Genomic DNA, 15,200 nt, shown 5'->3' with positions numbered 1-15,200 from the left:
ATAATTTCAGAAGAAAAATATGTTATTGAGAACTTGACAGATAAAACATTTTTTGCATGTTTGTTTTGTGGTTTTGTAGTTTTCAGTTTTTAAAATAAATAATTGTATTACATATATCTATTTCAAGCGAATGGCTTTTCTTTCTCTCTTCAGAGTTTATAGAAACCTATTCACCAAAATGGCATCCTGGTTATATGAATGTCTTTGTGAAGCTGAACTTGCACAGTATTATTCTCATTTCACTGCCCTTGGCCTTCAGAAAATAGATGAATTAGCCAAGATTACAATGAAGGACTACTCCAAATTAGGAGTCCATGACATGAACGACCGCAAACGTCTCTTCCAACTTATCAAAATTATTAAGATTATGCAAGAAGAAGATAAAGCAGTCAGCATCCCAGAGCGTCATCTTCAGACAAGCAGCCTGCGCATCAAGTCTCAGGAATTAAGATCTGGCCCTCGCAGACAACTGAATTTTGATTCTCCTGCTGACAATAAAGACAGAAATGCCAGCAATGATGGGTTTGAAATGTGCGGTTTATCAGATTTCTCTGCAAATGAACAGAAGTCCACTTACCTAAAAGTGCTAGAACATATGCTACCAGATGATTCCCAGTATCATACAAAAACAGGAATTCTGAATGCCACAGCTGGTGATTCCTATGTGCAAACAGAAATCAGCACTTCACTCTTTTCACCAAATTACTTTTCTCCAATACTGGGGGATTGTGATGTTCCCATTATTCAAAGAATCTCTCATGTTTCAGGGTATAACTATGGAATCCCTCATTCTTGTATCAGGTAATAAATTTTATCTTTCTTTCTTTTGAGGGAAAGTAGCCTCAGGCAAGGGCAGGCCTCTCCTTCATGTCCAGCAGACAGCATCTACTCCTTATTTACAGTAAATGAATATAACAGAAATTAGCATGAACAGCTTTTGCATCAATAATAGGAATACCTGGATGTGGGAAAATTAATGAGAAATTGGGAGTTTCTAGGTGGGAGAAAGTTGATATTGTTCATGTACATCAAAACAGCTGCTACTTGCCAGGATCTGTAGCAGATCTGTTTCTATTATTTATTATAGCGTAACATGATTCATCTAGTACATCTGTGAAAGTGAAATAGTTAACCCTTCTACAATGGAGAAAAAAATTACACAATCCACAGGACTTTTTTAAGGTTATCAAATTCACTTAACCCAACCAGGAGACTTAAAGATGCTTTGTTAAAAACAAGGGCATGTAGTTTAATTAAGTAGGTCTTTGGAGCAGTTAGTTCACCTACACACATTGAAATATGATCCTGATTTTGAGTGCTTTCTACAATTTCAACCCTGGAAAAAAACAGATAATTTTGGTGACTACAAACAGACATTGTTGGTGGAGATGAGAGTTTGAGAGTCAGGGTGACAATAAGTTATTTTCACCTAGTGCTTCGAGTTAGAATTTGAAATAAGGTCCCTAAGAGGTGAAATAACAAGTAATCCCTAGTACTAACGATGGTATAATAGGAAATATGTTCTTGTAAAAAAAAAAAAAAGTACTCCTTGTTTTATTTTAAACATTATATATGTGAGTTATGGGAAAATACAATTCATTCTTGAGCCATATTTTCTTTTTAAAAATACTGTTATTCATACCTTAAGATAAAGAATTTATATCTGGTCTTACATTGGCTAAGGTTTCAGAAGATCTCATGATCAGTTATTTTACTCCATAAAAATAGAAGACCCAGTTTTAACAGTAAAAATATCTTTAATAATTTGAAATACATAAGTGAATTTTTATTATAATATTTCTGAAAACATTTTGTTTGGTCTAGGAGATCACAGAGCATGTAATACTGTTTTCTTCTTTTAACTCTGAGAGGAATAGATTGTTCCTTGACTATAAAGGCAGATTGTTGCTATTCTATTGGTTACCTCAGCGGTGAAGGAGTAAATATTTTCTTTTTTTTTTTTTTTTTTGGAGGGGGGGCGGCCCCCTTTCCCAGCCCGGGTGGAGTGGGGCGGCGCGATCTCTGCTCTCTGCAAGCTCCGCCTCCCGGGTTCGTGCCATTCTCCTGCCTCAGCCTTCCGAGTAGCTGGGACTGCAGGCGCCCGCCACTATGCCTGGCTAATTTTTTGTATTTTTAGTAGAGGTGGGGTTTCACCGTATTAGCCAGGATGGTCTTGATCTCCTGACCTTGTGATCCGCCTGCCTCGGCCTCCCAAAGTGCTGGGATTACAGGCGTGAGCCACCACGCCTGGCCTATTTTCTTGAATGTTACTTTTTTACTGAACAATACATAAAAATCTAAATTGGAATTACTTATAAATAAAAATACCACTTTGCATTATTTAACACCATCAAGGATAGGATGGATATTTTAGTTTAACCATTACCATTTCATTTATTTGACTCTTTGTTTATTTGTTTGTTTGTTTGTTTTGTAGAGACAGGGTCTTGCTCTGTCACCCAGGCTGGAGTGTAGTGGTGCAGTCATAGTCCACTGCAGCCTCAAACTCCTGAGGTCAAGTGATCCTCCTGCCTCAGCCACCCAAGTAGCTAGGACTACAGGTACGCACCACTGTCCCCAGCTAATTTTTCAATTTTTTGTAGAGTTGGGGATCTCACTATGTTACCCAGGCTGGTCTTGAACTCCTGGCCTCAAGTGATCCTCCCACCTCAGCTTCCCAAAGCACTGGGATTACAGGTGAGAGCCACTCTGCCCTGCCAAAACTAGAGCTTTTTAGAAAAACATGCATGTCTTTTTGCCCCTTGAACTTGAAACTATGGGCCTTTTGTTCATATGAGTCATCCTAGAGCCCTGGACAATTTTAAAAAGGACTAAACATTTTCTGTCCTCTTTGATCAGCTTTATATGATTAGGTTATTGATATCCAACAACTAAAGATTTTAACACAAAACCCTTATTAAAATGATGCATTAGGCCAGGCGCAGTGGCTCACACCTCTAATCCCAGCACTTTGGGAGGCCAAGGCGGGTGGATCACCTGAGGTCAGGAGTTCAAGGCCAGCCTGGCCAACATGGCTAAACCCCATCTCTACTAAAAATACAAAAATTAGCTGGGCGTCATGGCAGGTGCCTGCAATCCCAGCTATTCTAGAGGCTGTGGTAGGAAAATCGCTTGAACCCAGGAGGCAGAGGTTGCAGTGAGCCAAGATCACGCCACTGCACTCCAGCCTGGGTGACACAATAAGACTCTGTCTCAAAAAAAAAAAAAAAAAAGCATTAAAAATTTTCATTTTTGATGAGCACAGTGGCTCATGCCTGCAATCCTGGCATTTTGGGAGGCCAAGGCAGGCAGATTGCTTGAGCCCAGGAATTCGAGGCCAGCCTGGGCAACATGGTGAGACCCTGTCTCTACAAAAATACAAAAATTAGCCAGGCATGGTGGTGTGCACCTGTAGTTCCAGCTACTATTGGCTGAAGTGGGAGGATGGCTTCAGCCCAGGAGGTTGAGGCTGCAGTGAGCTGTGCTCGCACCACTGCACTCCAGTCTGAGTGATAGACCAAGACCCTGTCTCAAAACAAAACAAAACAAAAAATTCCCTTTTCTTGTGAAAAATCAAACATATGCAAAAGAAGAAAAAAATAGAACACTGAATCCCAATATGTCCATCATCCAATTTATTTTTCTTTTTTTTTTTTTTTTAGACAGAGTCTTGCTCTGTTGCCCAGGCTGGAATGCAATGGCACTATCTCACCTGTGAACTCCACCTCCTGGGTTTAAGTGAGCACACCCAGCTAAGTTTTATATTTTCAGTAGAGATGGGGTTTCACCATGTTGGCCAGGCTAGTCTTGAACTCCTGACCTCAAGTGATCTGCCCGCCTCAGCCTCTCAAAGTGCTAGGATTACAGGCGTGAGCCACCGCACCTGGCCCGTCATCCAGTTTTAATGATTGTCAGGATTTTCCCACAGTATCTCAAAATGGTACATTTCATTTATTCTTTCATTTATTTATTCCGCCTGCAGTTTCTTGCAAAAATGATGCATTTTAAAGTTCCTAAATGTTGGTTAAGAAAATAAAATTTGCTTTAAAACATGCCATAAAAGTAGTGCTTTATGCATTATATTAGAAAATTATTTGCTGGTTTTTTTTTTTTTTTTTAAACCAATTCAGATCCCAGTAAAAAAATTATTTTCCAGGCTGGACATGATGGCTGATGCTTGTAATCCCAGCACTTTGAGAGGCCAAAATGGGAGGATTGCTTGAGGCCATAAGTTCAAGACCAGCCTGGGCAGGATAGTGGGACCCTGCCCCTACAAAAATTACAAAAATTAGCCAGCTGTGGTGTTGTACGCCTACAGTCCTAGCTACCCGAGAGGCTGAGGTAGAATTTCTTGAACCCTGGAGGTTGAGGCTGCAATGAGCCGTGGTTATGCCACTGTACTTCAGCCTGGGTGACAGAGTGAGATCCTATCTCAAAAAAAATTTTTTTTCAGCAGCCAGTTGGAGGGCTAAGGAAATCAGAATTGATATGAAACAATTGTATAAAATAGTATCCTATATAAGATCTCTTAGGGGTTTTTTGTTTGTTGGTTGGTTTTTTGTTGTTGTTCTGTTTTTGTGTTTTTGCAGGGAAAAGGGTGGAGTAGGGCGGGGATGGAGATAGAACTTTCTCAGGGTTGACACTTTACTTTGTAACTTTAAGAAATCTATTATGCCTAATATACAGCAAAATATAACAATACTTTTTTTTTTTTTTGAGATGGAGTCTGGCTGTGTCGCCCAGGCTGGAGTGCAGTGGTGCGATTTCGGTTCAATGCAAGCTCCGCCTCCCGGGTTCATGCCATTCTCCTGCCTCAGCCTCCCGAGTAGCTGGGACTACAGGCGCACGCCACTACGCCCGGCTAATTTTTTGTATTTTTAGTAGAGATGGGGTTTCACCGTCTTAGCCAGGATGGTCTTGATCTCCTGACCTCGTGATCCGCCCACCTCGGCCTCCCAAAGTGCTGGGATTACAGGCATGAGTCCCCGCGCCTGGCTAAAAAGTACCAATACTTTGACCTGTTAAGTAATCTTGTCCTATTATTAAAAATTAAAAGCCTGTTTATAAACATACTAGACAGAACACTTCAGAGAAACAGAATCCTTGGACTGAGATGGAGAAAATCAGAGTTTGTGTTCGAAAACGCCCCCTGGGCATGAGGGAGGTACGTCGTGGAGAAATTAATATTATTACTGTAGAAGACAAAGAAACTCTACTTGTGCATGAGAAGAAAGAAGCAGTTGACCTCACTCAATATATTCTGCAAGTATGATGTTTTCCTTTTACATTTGGAACTAATATTATCAAGTATGTCATTTTTTTTGCTTTTTGTTTGAGTGGTGGCATACAAGTTTCTGTTAGAACACTGAAAATCAAGCTCTGGTTCAGGTGTTGACATTCATTCCTGATGTGACACTGTATTAAGTCATTGATACCCAGGGCCTTCGTTTTCTAAAAAGATGGTGCAGTAGGGGATACAAAAACAATTTCTCTTGTGCAGTGGAGCTACATCATATATTCACTTAACATGCTTTGTGTGAATTTAATTATACATATTCAGCAAAAAAAGGAGGAATGAAGGAATAAAAATAATTTAAATAATGAAGTGGGGCCAGGTGTGGTGGCTCATGCCTATAATCCCAGTGCTTTGGGAGGCTGCAGTGGAAGGATCACTTGAGCCCAAGAGTTTGAGACCACCCTGGGCACCATAGCGAGATCCTGTCTCTCCAGAAAAGATTTTAAAACTAGCCCAGCATGGTGGTGTATACCTGTAGTCCTAACTACTCAGGAGGCTGAGGCGGGAGAATCACTTGAGCCCAGGAGTTCTGCGTTACAGTGAGCTATGACTGCACCACTGCACTCCAGCCTGGGCAACAGAGGGAGGATCTGCCTCTAAAAGAATATAAAAATAAAAAACAAATAATTAAGTAGTTGTCAACAGGACCAGTCACTGAATATATGCCCCAGAGTGACTATGAGATGTCACACAGTTGATTTCCATTCTTGCTTGCATCTCACAGTGTGAACTTCTCATTCTGCTGACTTTGAGACTTGGGTTTAATGATGGACAATATCTTTTTGGGCAACAGGACCGACAATTGCCAGCCACATGCTTATTTTGATTCTCAGCTGTCTTGGGCTATACTTAATTGGTGAAAATTGGGCTCTGAGCAGACCACTTTATACAGGGTAGATTGCAGTGGGTAAATAAAATGCAGAGATATGATTTCACATCTAACATATGAGGGTTTAAATAAAACACTAATAACTCAGGCATGTAAATAATGTTCACTGCCTGCTACAGTGATTATGAAGAGTCCAAGGAGAAAGAGTTTGGTGTTGAAAGAAACTTATTCCAAGCTGAAGGTACCTTGCAATAATTGTTTAGTCTCATAGGGAAACAGCAAACTCCACAGATGGAAAGAATCATCATTTAGGTACTCCTAAAATTGTGAAACAATTGTGAGTAATCTAAAACCAGATAATCCATTGGATGTTAAGATTTGAGAGTACACAGTTTCTCTTACTCTGAATCTACTTCCCTAAACGTTCATATTATATTTATTCTTTCTCTCTCTCTTGTTCTCTTGCCTCCCTACCAGTGACTGGTAGGGAGAAAAAAAATCTGGTATGCTAGCAATTCAGCTTAGTCAGCTGAGATCTTACATTAGTGGAATAAATTCTTTAATGCTGAAGTCAAATTTGTTAACACTTTCACCCTCTTTCGAACTTGTATTGTTCTTCTTTTTCTTTGGTTACCAAAATTGTGTTTCACAGAGATATTCAGAGTAATACACTGAGTCTTTCTACTGGTACTAAATTATTAGGCCACTGTAAAACCAACCCAATCACTTTAACGGCTTTATCGATTGCTGATCAATGCATGGTCTATTAGGTCTCAGTGGGAGATATTTATTTTGAAAATGGACTAAATGACCAATTAGTTGTAATGCTATCTAGTTCCATGGCTACTTATAGCCATCGTAATAGCCCTATCCAATCACTGTCTACCTAAGACTTCCTTAATGATGCTTCTGTCACAGTAATTCCCTCAAGGAGGCATCATCTTATCTTTTGTATTTTTCTGTTATCCCCAAACACAATAACCTTACTTTTTTTGTCATTACCACTGTTCAATACTTATTGAATACCCACAGTTTCCATGGCACTTTCTCTGCTGTTTGAACTTTGGACCTTTGCTCTCATAGGTCCAAGTCCTTACCTGTCAATGCTATGATATAAAAATGCTGGGAAGACTTCTTTTTCTTTTTTCTTCCTCAAATAGAAAGAAGAAAAGGTATGTTTATAGCAAACTGAGTGCTAAATAAATATTGATCATAGATTCTTTGGGTTTTATTTTTAAACATACTTAGAGATAATAGGTTTTTTTGTTTGTTTTATTAAATGTCCTATCTTTTCAAATCTTGTTACTTAGTAAATATGATCATATACACGTAGTATGCTATCCTACCAAACCATTAAACTTTATATCAATATAATGAGTGAAACAAGGAAACAAACCATATTGTTTCATTCTAGTTTTTTGAAATTGGCAGTAAGTGAATACAAATTTAATATGGAAGCTAATGCAGATGTCATATTACAAAGAGAGTAAGATTGGCCCACAAACACACAAATAAGCTATGGACCAATGGTTTTTGTCTGTCTGTTTGAGACAGGGTCTGTCTCCATCGCCCAGGCTGCAGTGCAGTGGTATGATCCTGGCTCACTGCTACCTCCATCTCCTGAGCTCAAGTGATCCTCCCACCTCAGGCTCTTGAGTAGCTGGGACTACAGGTACATGCCACCACACCTGGCTAATTTTTGTATTTTTTGTAGAGATGGGGTTTTGCCGTGTTGCCCAGCTGGTCTCAAACTCCTGAACTCAAGCAATCCACCTGCCTTAGCCTCCCAAAGTGTTAGAATTATAGGCATGAGCCACCACGCCTGGCCTGACCAATCTTATTTATAAATATGAGTACAAAAGCCTACATAAGACATTAACAAGTTAGTTTCAGTACTTTATACTGGCCGGCAAGTATAATCCAAATTCAGTACTAGGAAAGCTATTAACTGTGATAGGCACTATAAAAGCATCTGTTTAATAATGCAACAACCATACTTGATTATTAAAATACTGTTGGTAAAATACAAACAGAAGGATAGTTGCTAAATATAGACATACTCTTTTACTTAAAATCCTTTAAGACTCTTTATTGCACTTAGAATAAAATTTTAAAGTTTTAACAAGACTCTACATGGTCTGGCCTCTGCTTGCCTGTATAACCAATTTCTTAAGAAAAAATATAGGCTGGGTATGGTAACTCATGCCTAGCATCCCAGCATTTTGGGAGGCCAAAGCAGGAGGATCACTTGAGCCCAGGGGTTCAAGACCAGCCTGGGCAACATGGTGAAACCCTGTCTCTGTAAAATTAAAAAAAAAAAATTAGGCTGGGCACGGTGGCTCACGTCTGTAATCCCAGCACTTTGGGAGGCCGAGGCGAGTGGGTCACAAAGTCAGGAGATCGAGTCTATCCTGGCTAACATGGTGAAACCCCATCTCTACTAAAAATACAAAAAATTAGCCGGATGTGGTGGCGGTTGCCTGTAGTCCCAGCTACTCCGGAGGCTGAGGCAGGAGAATGGCGTGAACCCAGGCGGCCGAGCTTGCAGTGAGCCGAGATCGCGCCACTGCACTCTGGACTGGGAGAGAGAGGGAGACTCCATCTCGGAAAAAAAAAAAAAAATTAGCTGGTGGTGAGGCGCAGTGGCTCACACCTGTAATCCCAGCACTTTGGGAGGATGATGGGGGCAGATCACTTGAAGTCAGGAGTTTAAGACCAGCCTAGCCAATGTGGTGAAACTCTGTCTTTTTTAAAAATACAAAAATTACCTGGGCCTGGTGGCACACACCTGTAATCCCAGCTACTTGGGAGGCTGAGGCAGGAGAATCCCTTGAATCTGGGAGGCAGAGTTCACAGTGAGCTGAGATTGCACCACTGCACTCCAGCCTGGGCAACGGAGTGAGACTCTGTCTCAAAAAAAAAAAAAAAAAAAAAAAATTGCCAAGCATGGTGACATGTGACTGTAGTCTCAGCTACTTGGGAGGCTGAGGTGGGAGGATCACTTGAGCCTGGGAGGTTGAGACTATAGTGAGCTGTGATTGTGCCACTGCACTCCAACCTGGGTGATAGACTCTGTCTTAATAATAAAAAGAGGCCAGGCACCGCACCGGCATTACTCATGCCTGTAATCAGCACTTTGGGAGGCCGAGGCCGCGGATCATGAGGTCAGGAGATCAAGACCATCCTGGCTAACACAGTGAAACCCCGTCTCTACTAAAAATACAAAAAATTAGTCGGGCATGGTGGCAGGCGCCTGTAGTCCCAGCTACTAGGGTGGCTGAGGCAGGAGAATGGCATGAACCCGGGAGGCAGAGCTTGCAGTGAGCCGAGATCGCGCCACTGCACTCCAGCCTGGGTGACAGAGTGAGACTCTGTCTCAAAAAAAATAAAAAAAGAAAAAGAAAAAAATACATATATAGAAAAAAAAGATGATACTGAAATCTGAAATACATCAAAAAGTTAACAGTGGCTGAACACCTAGATTTAAGGATACTTTTATTTTCTTCTCTATTCTCTATATTTTGTTCTCTATTGTATTTTTTTTTTTAATTTTTCTGAGTCAGGGTCTTGTTCTGTTGCCTAGGCTGGAGTGCAGTGGCATGATTATGGCTCACTGCAGCCTCGACCTCCTGGGCTCAAGCAATCCTCCCACCTCAGCCTTCTGAAAAGGTGGGACCACAGGCATATGCCACCACACCCAGCTAATGGGTATATTTTTTTTGTAGAGACAAGGTCTTGCTGTGTTGCCCAGGCTGGTCTCCAACTCCTGGGCTCAAGCACTCCTCCTGACTTGGCCTCCCAAAGTGCTGGGATTACAAACATGAGCCACTGCACCTGGCCTGTATTGTAATTTTAAAAATATTCCATATTTGGCTAGGTGCGGCGACTCATGCCTATAATCCCACGCTTTGGGAGGCCAAGGCAGGCAGATTGCCTGAGCCCAGGAGTTTGAGACCAAATAAATAAATAAATTCCATATTTTTAAAAATTTCCACAATCAACTGTGTTACTTTTATATGAAAAAGTAAAAATCTTTGAATAGGATAGATTCACCTATTTCAAAATCAAAGGGTACAAAAGTGTAAAATAAAAGTGTCCCTTTAATTCTTTTTCCTCCATGAAGGCAACTGGGGTTACCTGTTCTAAGTTTATCTTTCCAGAGATACTCTATAAATACATGTTACTTTTATTTTATTTTATTTTATTTATTTTTTGAGACAGGGTCTTATTCTGTTGCCCAGGCTGAAGTACAGTGGTGCAGTCATGGCACACTGCAGCCTCAACCTCCTGGGCTCAAGCGATCCTCCCACCTCAGCCTCCTGAGTAGCTGGGATTACAGGCATCACACCACCACGCCAGGCTAACTTTTGTATTTTTTGTAAACACCGGGTTTCTCCATGTTGCCTTGGCTGGTCTCAAACTCCTGAATTCAGGTGATCCACCCTCCTCAGCCTTTCAAGTTACTGGGATTACAAGCGCCTGGCCCACATGTTACTTTTATAATCTGAAGAAAAACTTATTTAAAAAATAAACTGCACTTTGGGAGTCCGAGGTGGACAGATCACTTAGGGCAGCAATTTGAGACCAGCCTGGCTAACATAGCGAAACCTCATCTCTACTAAAAATACAAAAAAATTAGTTGGGTGTGGTGGCTGCGTGCCTGTAATCCCGGCTACTCGGGAGGCTGAGGCATGAGAATCGCTTGAACCTGGGAGGTGGAGGTTGCAGTGAGCCGAGATCACACCACTGCACTCCAACCTGGGCGACAAAGGGAGACTGTGTCTCAAAATAAACAAACAAACTGTGGAACTCTGATTCTGTCAAGGTTAGTAAGGTCAACGTAGGTGTTACTCCAGCCTCACTGATAAAATGTGAGCAAATGAAAATGTGTGTGATGCAAAGGACGTTATGAATTGTGTATATACATTAACTATAATAATCTTGCATGTTTACATATCTTTCATGAAAGATATTTACAAAAGTACTGGGAAAACCAATATCTAAACCTTATTGGAAGGAAAGATACTAATTCCCTTAATCAATAAATGCTTTCTAAGGTCTTTACTCAAAAGCTAAAGCTATCCATGAGCACTTTTAGAAGGAGAGACAGAATTGCCATATACTCGCTGTAATAAAAGGAAACCAAAAAATGTATTCTCACTTTAGTTGGGGTTTTTTTCTTATTTTTTTTTTGAGAAATGCCGAATATATCCACATCTATAGGTAACTATAGATTTAGTGGGTTTCTTTGTTTTTGATTTCATACTTAACTCTAAAAACCTATGGTGATAATTTGAGCAACGAATTAATTTGTCTCCTTGCCTAGTAACCATGTATGAGATAGATATAAATAATGTTCATTAAAACCAGATTTTAAGCTGGGCACAGTGGCTCACACCTGTAATCCCAGCACTTTGGTAGGCCGAGGCAGGTGGACTTTGGTAGGCCGAGGCAGGAGGATCACCTTCGGGAGCTCTGAGACCAGCCTGGCCAACATGGTGAAACCCTGTCTCTACTAACAATACAAAAAAATTAGCTGGGCGTGGTGGTGGGCACTGTAATCCCAGCTACTCGGGAGGCTGAGGCAGGAGAATCGCTTGAAGCAGGAAGGGGGAGGTTGCAGTGAGCCAAGATCACGCCACTGCACTCCAACCTGGGCAACAAAGTGAGACTCTGTCTCAAAAAAAAAAAAAAAACCACCACCAGATTTAAAAAATATGTTTAACTATTATTGACCTTTTTAAGCTTAATCAAAAGTTTAATGACCTCTCTATGTACCTGTCACCCAACTTCAGTAGTTATTAATATTTTAGTGTTCTTAAAATATTACCACATTTTTCAAAGCATTAAAAGTTCACATATCTCTTTATTATTCTTCAGATTCATTATTTTCTTACTTTGTAACTTTTTTTTCTAACTTGTAGATTTGGATTTGTGTTCCCAATTTCTTCTTAGACAATCTAACAAATTTCCATTCTAATGTAATGTAATGGTACACACAACAGATTCAAACTTGGGGTAGAGTGACTCACAGTAAATTGGCCCAAGTCCAGGTTTCTGAATCTGTCCATACAATTTTTTCTTGACTAGATATTTAGAGCAGGCCCAAAATGTAGAAGATAAGGCCTTATCTGTCATTCATGGTGTATGGACTGTCATTATGCTATACTCAGGCTTGAAATTACTAGGATTTCTCATATATATATATTCTTACATATTAGACCAACTATATATGTGTGTGTATATATATATATATGTACACACACACCATCTTGGTAGCCCAGCTGTATATATATAAAAGAATATATATTATTCTGTGTTTTATATGAAAAAGTAAATACCTCTGAATAGGATAGATTCACCTATTTTGAAATCGAAAGGTACAAAAGTGTAAAATACAAGTGTCCCTCCAATCCTGTTTCCTCCATGAAGGCAATTGGGGTTACCTATTCTAAGTGTATCTTTCCAGAGATATTCTATAAATACATGTTACTTTTTTTTTTTAATTTTTTTATTTTTTGAGACAGGGTCTCATCTGTGGCCCAGGCTAGAATGCAGTGGTGCAAATAATATATTAGAACATATATCAGCCAGTATGGGCTCACACCTGTAATCCCAGCACTTTGGGAGGCTGAAGCAGATGGATCACTTGAGGTCAGGAGTTCGAGACCAGCCTGGCCAACATGGTGAGACCCCATCTTTACTAAAACTACAAAAATTAGCCAAGCGTGGTGGCGGACACCTGTAATCCCAGCTACTCAGGAGACTGAGGCAGGAGAGTTGCTTAACCCGAGAGATGGAGGTTGCAGTGAGCCAAGATCGTGCCACTGCACTCCAGCCTGGGCAACAGAGTGAGACTCCATCTCAGAAAAAAAATCAACAAACAAAATATATATTATTCTTATATACGTATAGTTGGGCTATATGTATATAAGAATATATATGTATATATATTTTTATGTATGTGCGTATATATACTATATATACGAGCTACCAACATAAGAATAATATTCATATGTATATTCATACATATATATATATATATGTAGTTGTACCTACCAACATGGTAAGCCTCTAAATTATGGAAATAATTACAGCTGCTGAATTAATGCTTTTCAGACCCAATGTAATGGGGTCTTTTATCTGTCTTTTTCCAAATTACCGTGATTTTTCATTTGGAAGTCGTCTTGGACCCCTTTCTCTCCCCAGCTCCCCATCTCTAGTCAGTTATCAAATTTCTTCTGTATCCATCTCTTTATTTCCATGGTTGTCAAATAATTTAGATGCTTTTTACCTCACCACTGAATTACTAGTGTCTCTGTTCTCAAACCATTCATAGTGTGAAGCCAGATTAATCTTCCAGTAAAGACTGAAATCATCCTTCTTGCCTATAAAGTTAGTTTTTCATTGTTTACCCACTATTTATTGAATTAAATATGAGCATTCTGCCCCCCAGTTAAGACTGGTGTCCCAAGACCCCTACAACACAGTCCTAACTCATTATTCTAGTATTCTGTCTCTCTCTCTCTTTTTTTTTTGAGATGGAGTTTTGCTCTCGTTGCCTAGGCTGGAGTGCAATGGTGCAATCTCAGCTCACTGCAACCTCTGCCTCCCGGGTTCCAGCGATTTTCCTGCCTCAGCCTCCCAAGTAGCTGGGATTATAGGCGCCCACCACCACGCCTGGCTGATTTTTTGTAATTTAAGTAGAGATGGGTTTCACCATGTTGGCCAGGCTGGTCTCAAACTCCTGACCTCAGGTGATCCACCCGCCTCGGCCTCCCAAAGTGCTGGGATTACAGGTGTGGAGCCACTGCGCCCGGCCTCTGTTTCACTTCTCTACTTACTGTGATACTGTATTTCAATCACATTGAATCCTAAACATTAATTAATTAAAGTTAATTCCTTGTGCTTTTATGCTTTGACTCTGTTCATACTTCCCCTGTGCCTGGAATACCTTCCCCCCTTCCATCACTCCCTTTCAAATTCCTCCTCTTCCCCCATGGTCCATTCTCAGTATAGTCTTTTTCATAATCAGAGAGAATATGTTTTCCTTTGAAATCAACACGTGCTTTATCTTAAGATTCTTCTACCTTCCAGTCATTTGCATACTTGTGTAGATTAATATTTTTAGGAGGTAAGATAGGGAAATGCTATGGTAATGTCTATATCCTTGGGCACCTTCAAGTGCCTACTGCAATGTATGTGCTACCAGCTGAGCAATAAATATTTATGGAATTAAAAGTTAAGCTGTGTAACCTACAGAATTGAGATCTTCCCCTAGAATTCCTCCAAAATTCTTTTTTTTTTTTTGAAATGGAATCTTACTCTGTCACTCAGGCTGGAGTGCAGTGGTGCCATCTTGGCTCACTGCAAGCTCCACTTCCCAGGTTCAGGCCATTCTCCTGCCTCTGCCTCCCGAGTAGCTGGGATTACAGGCACCTGCCACCACGCCTGGCTAATTTTTTGTATTTTTAGTAGAGACGGGGTTTCACTGTGTTATCCAGGATGGTCTCGATCTCCTGACCTTGTGATCTGCCGGCCTCGGCCTCCCAAAATGTTGGGATTACAGGCGTGAGCCACCGCGCCAGATCACAAATTCCTCCAAAATTCTAAATATACTAGCTCTAGTTGGAATACGAGGATAATCCCCATAGAATTCACTTTCTCTCCTAGACCTAAGGAGGATTGGCTCACTCTTGTGTTTATCAATTTACTTCTCTTAAGAGAAAACAAAAATTGCGTGCCTTAGTTTTTACCTTGTAAGAACATGTCTACAGAGATCTCAAGTAAGAGGAGGCCCTGTCATTTAATAGTGATTGCTTATTTACCTCTAAGTTTGATATGGTCAGTTACTGTTACTTAAAGACATATTTTGGCGTTTATCATCTGTTAACTAGAATAGTGATTAAGAAAATCCAGAATGTGTCTCTTTCTATAAAATCAAATTTATTTTTCAGCATGTTTTTTATTTTGATGAAGTCTTTGGTGAGGCGTGCACCAATCGGGATGTATACATGAAGACTACTCACCCACTTATTCAGCATATTTTCAATGGGTACGATAATGATTATTTGC

The 15,200-nt window shown here is 40.3% G+C and overlaps 1 protein-coding gene across 7 annotated transcripts in view; it reads left to right on the top strand.

Moving 5' to 3' along the window:
* The window catches only part of KIF24 (kinesin family member 24), a 92,653-nt gene that overhangs the window by 19,555 nt on the left and 57,898 nt on the right, over positions 1 to 15,200 (top strand). For 5 of the 7 annotated variants that reach the window (XM_058445476.1, XM_032163993.2, XM_058445478.1 and 2 more), the window contains 3 exons: positions 154 to 801; positions 5,077 to 5,266; positions 15,083 to 15,180. In XM_058445476.1, coding sequence (XP_058301459.1) covers positions 179 to 801; positions 5,077 to 5,266; positions 15,083 to 15,180 — 911 coding nt within the window. In that variant the 5' untranslated portion in view covers positions 154 to 178. Of the gene's footprint in view, positions 1 to 153; positions 802 to 5,076; positions 5,267 to 15,082; positions 15,181 to 15,200 lie in introns of those variants that run through there. The other 2 variants (XM_058445481.1, XM_058445480.1) reach the window with 2 other exon arrangements.

Source organism: Hylobates moloch, unplaced genomic scaffold (assembly GCF_009828535.3).
Source record: "Hylobates moloch isolate HMO894 unplaced genomic scaffold, HMol_V3 SCAFFOLD_10, whole genome shotgun sequence".
Taxonomy (NCBI): Eukaryota; Metazoa; Chordata; class Mammalia; order Primates; family Hylobatidae; genus Hylobates; species Hylobates moloch.
Note: the sequence above shows the minus strand (reverse complement) of the source record. Positions and strands in the feature narration are given on the sequence as shown.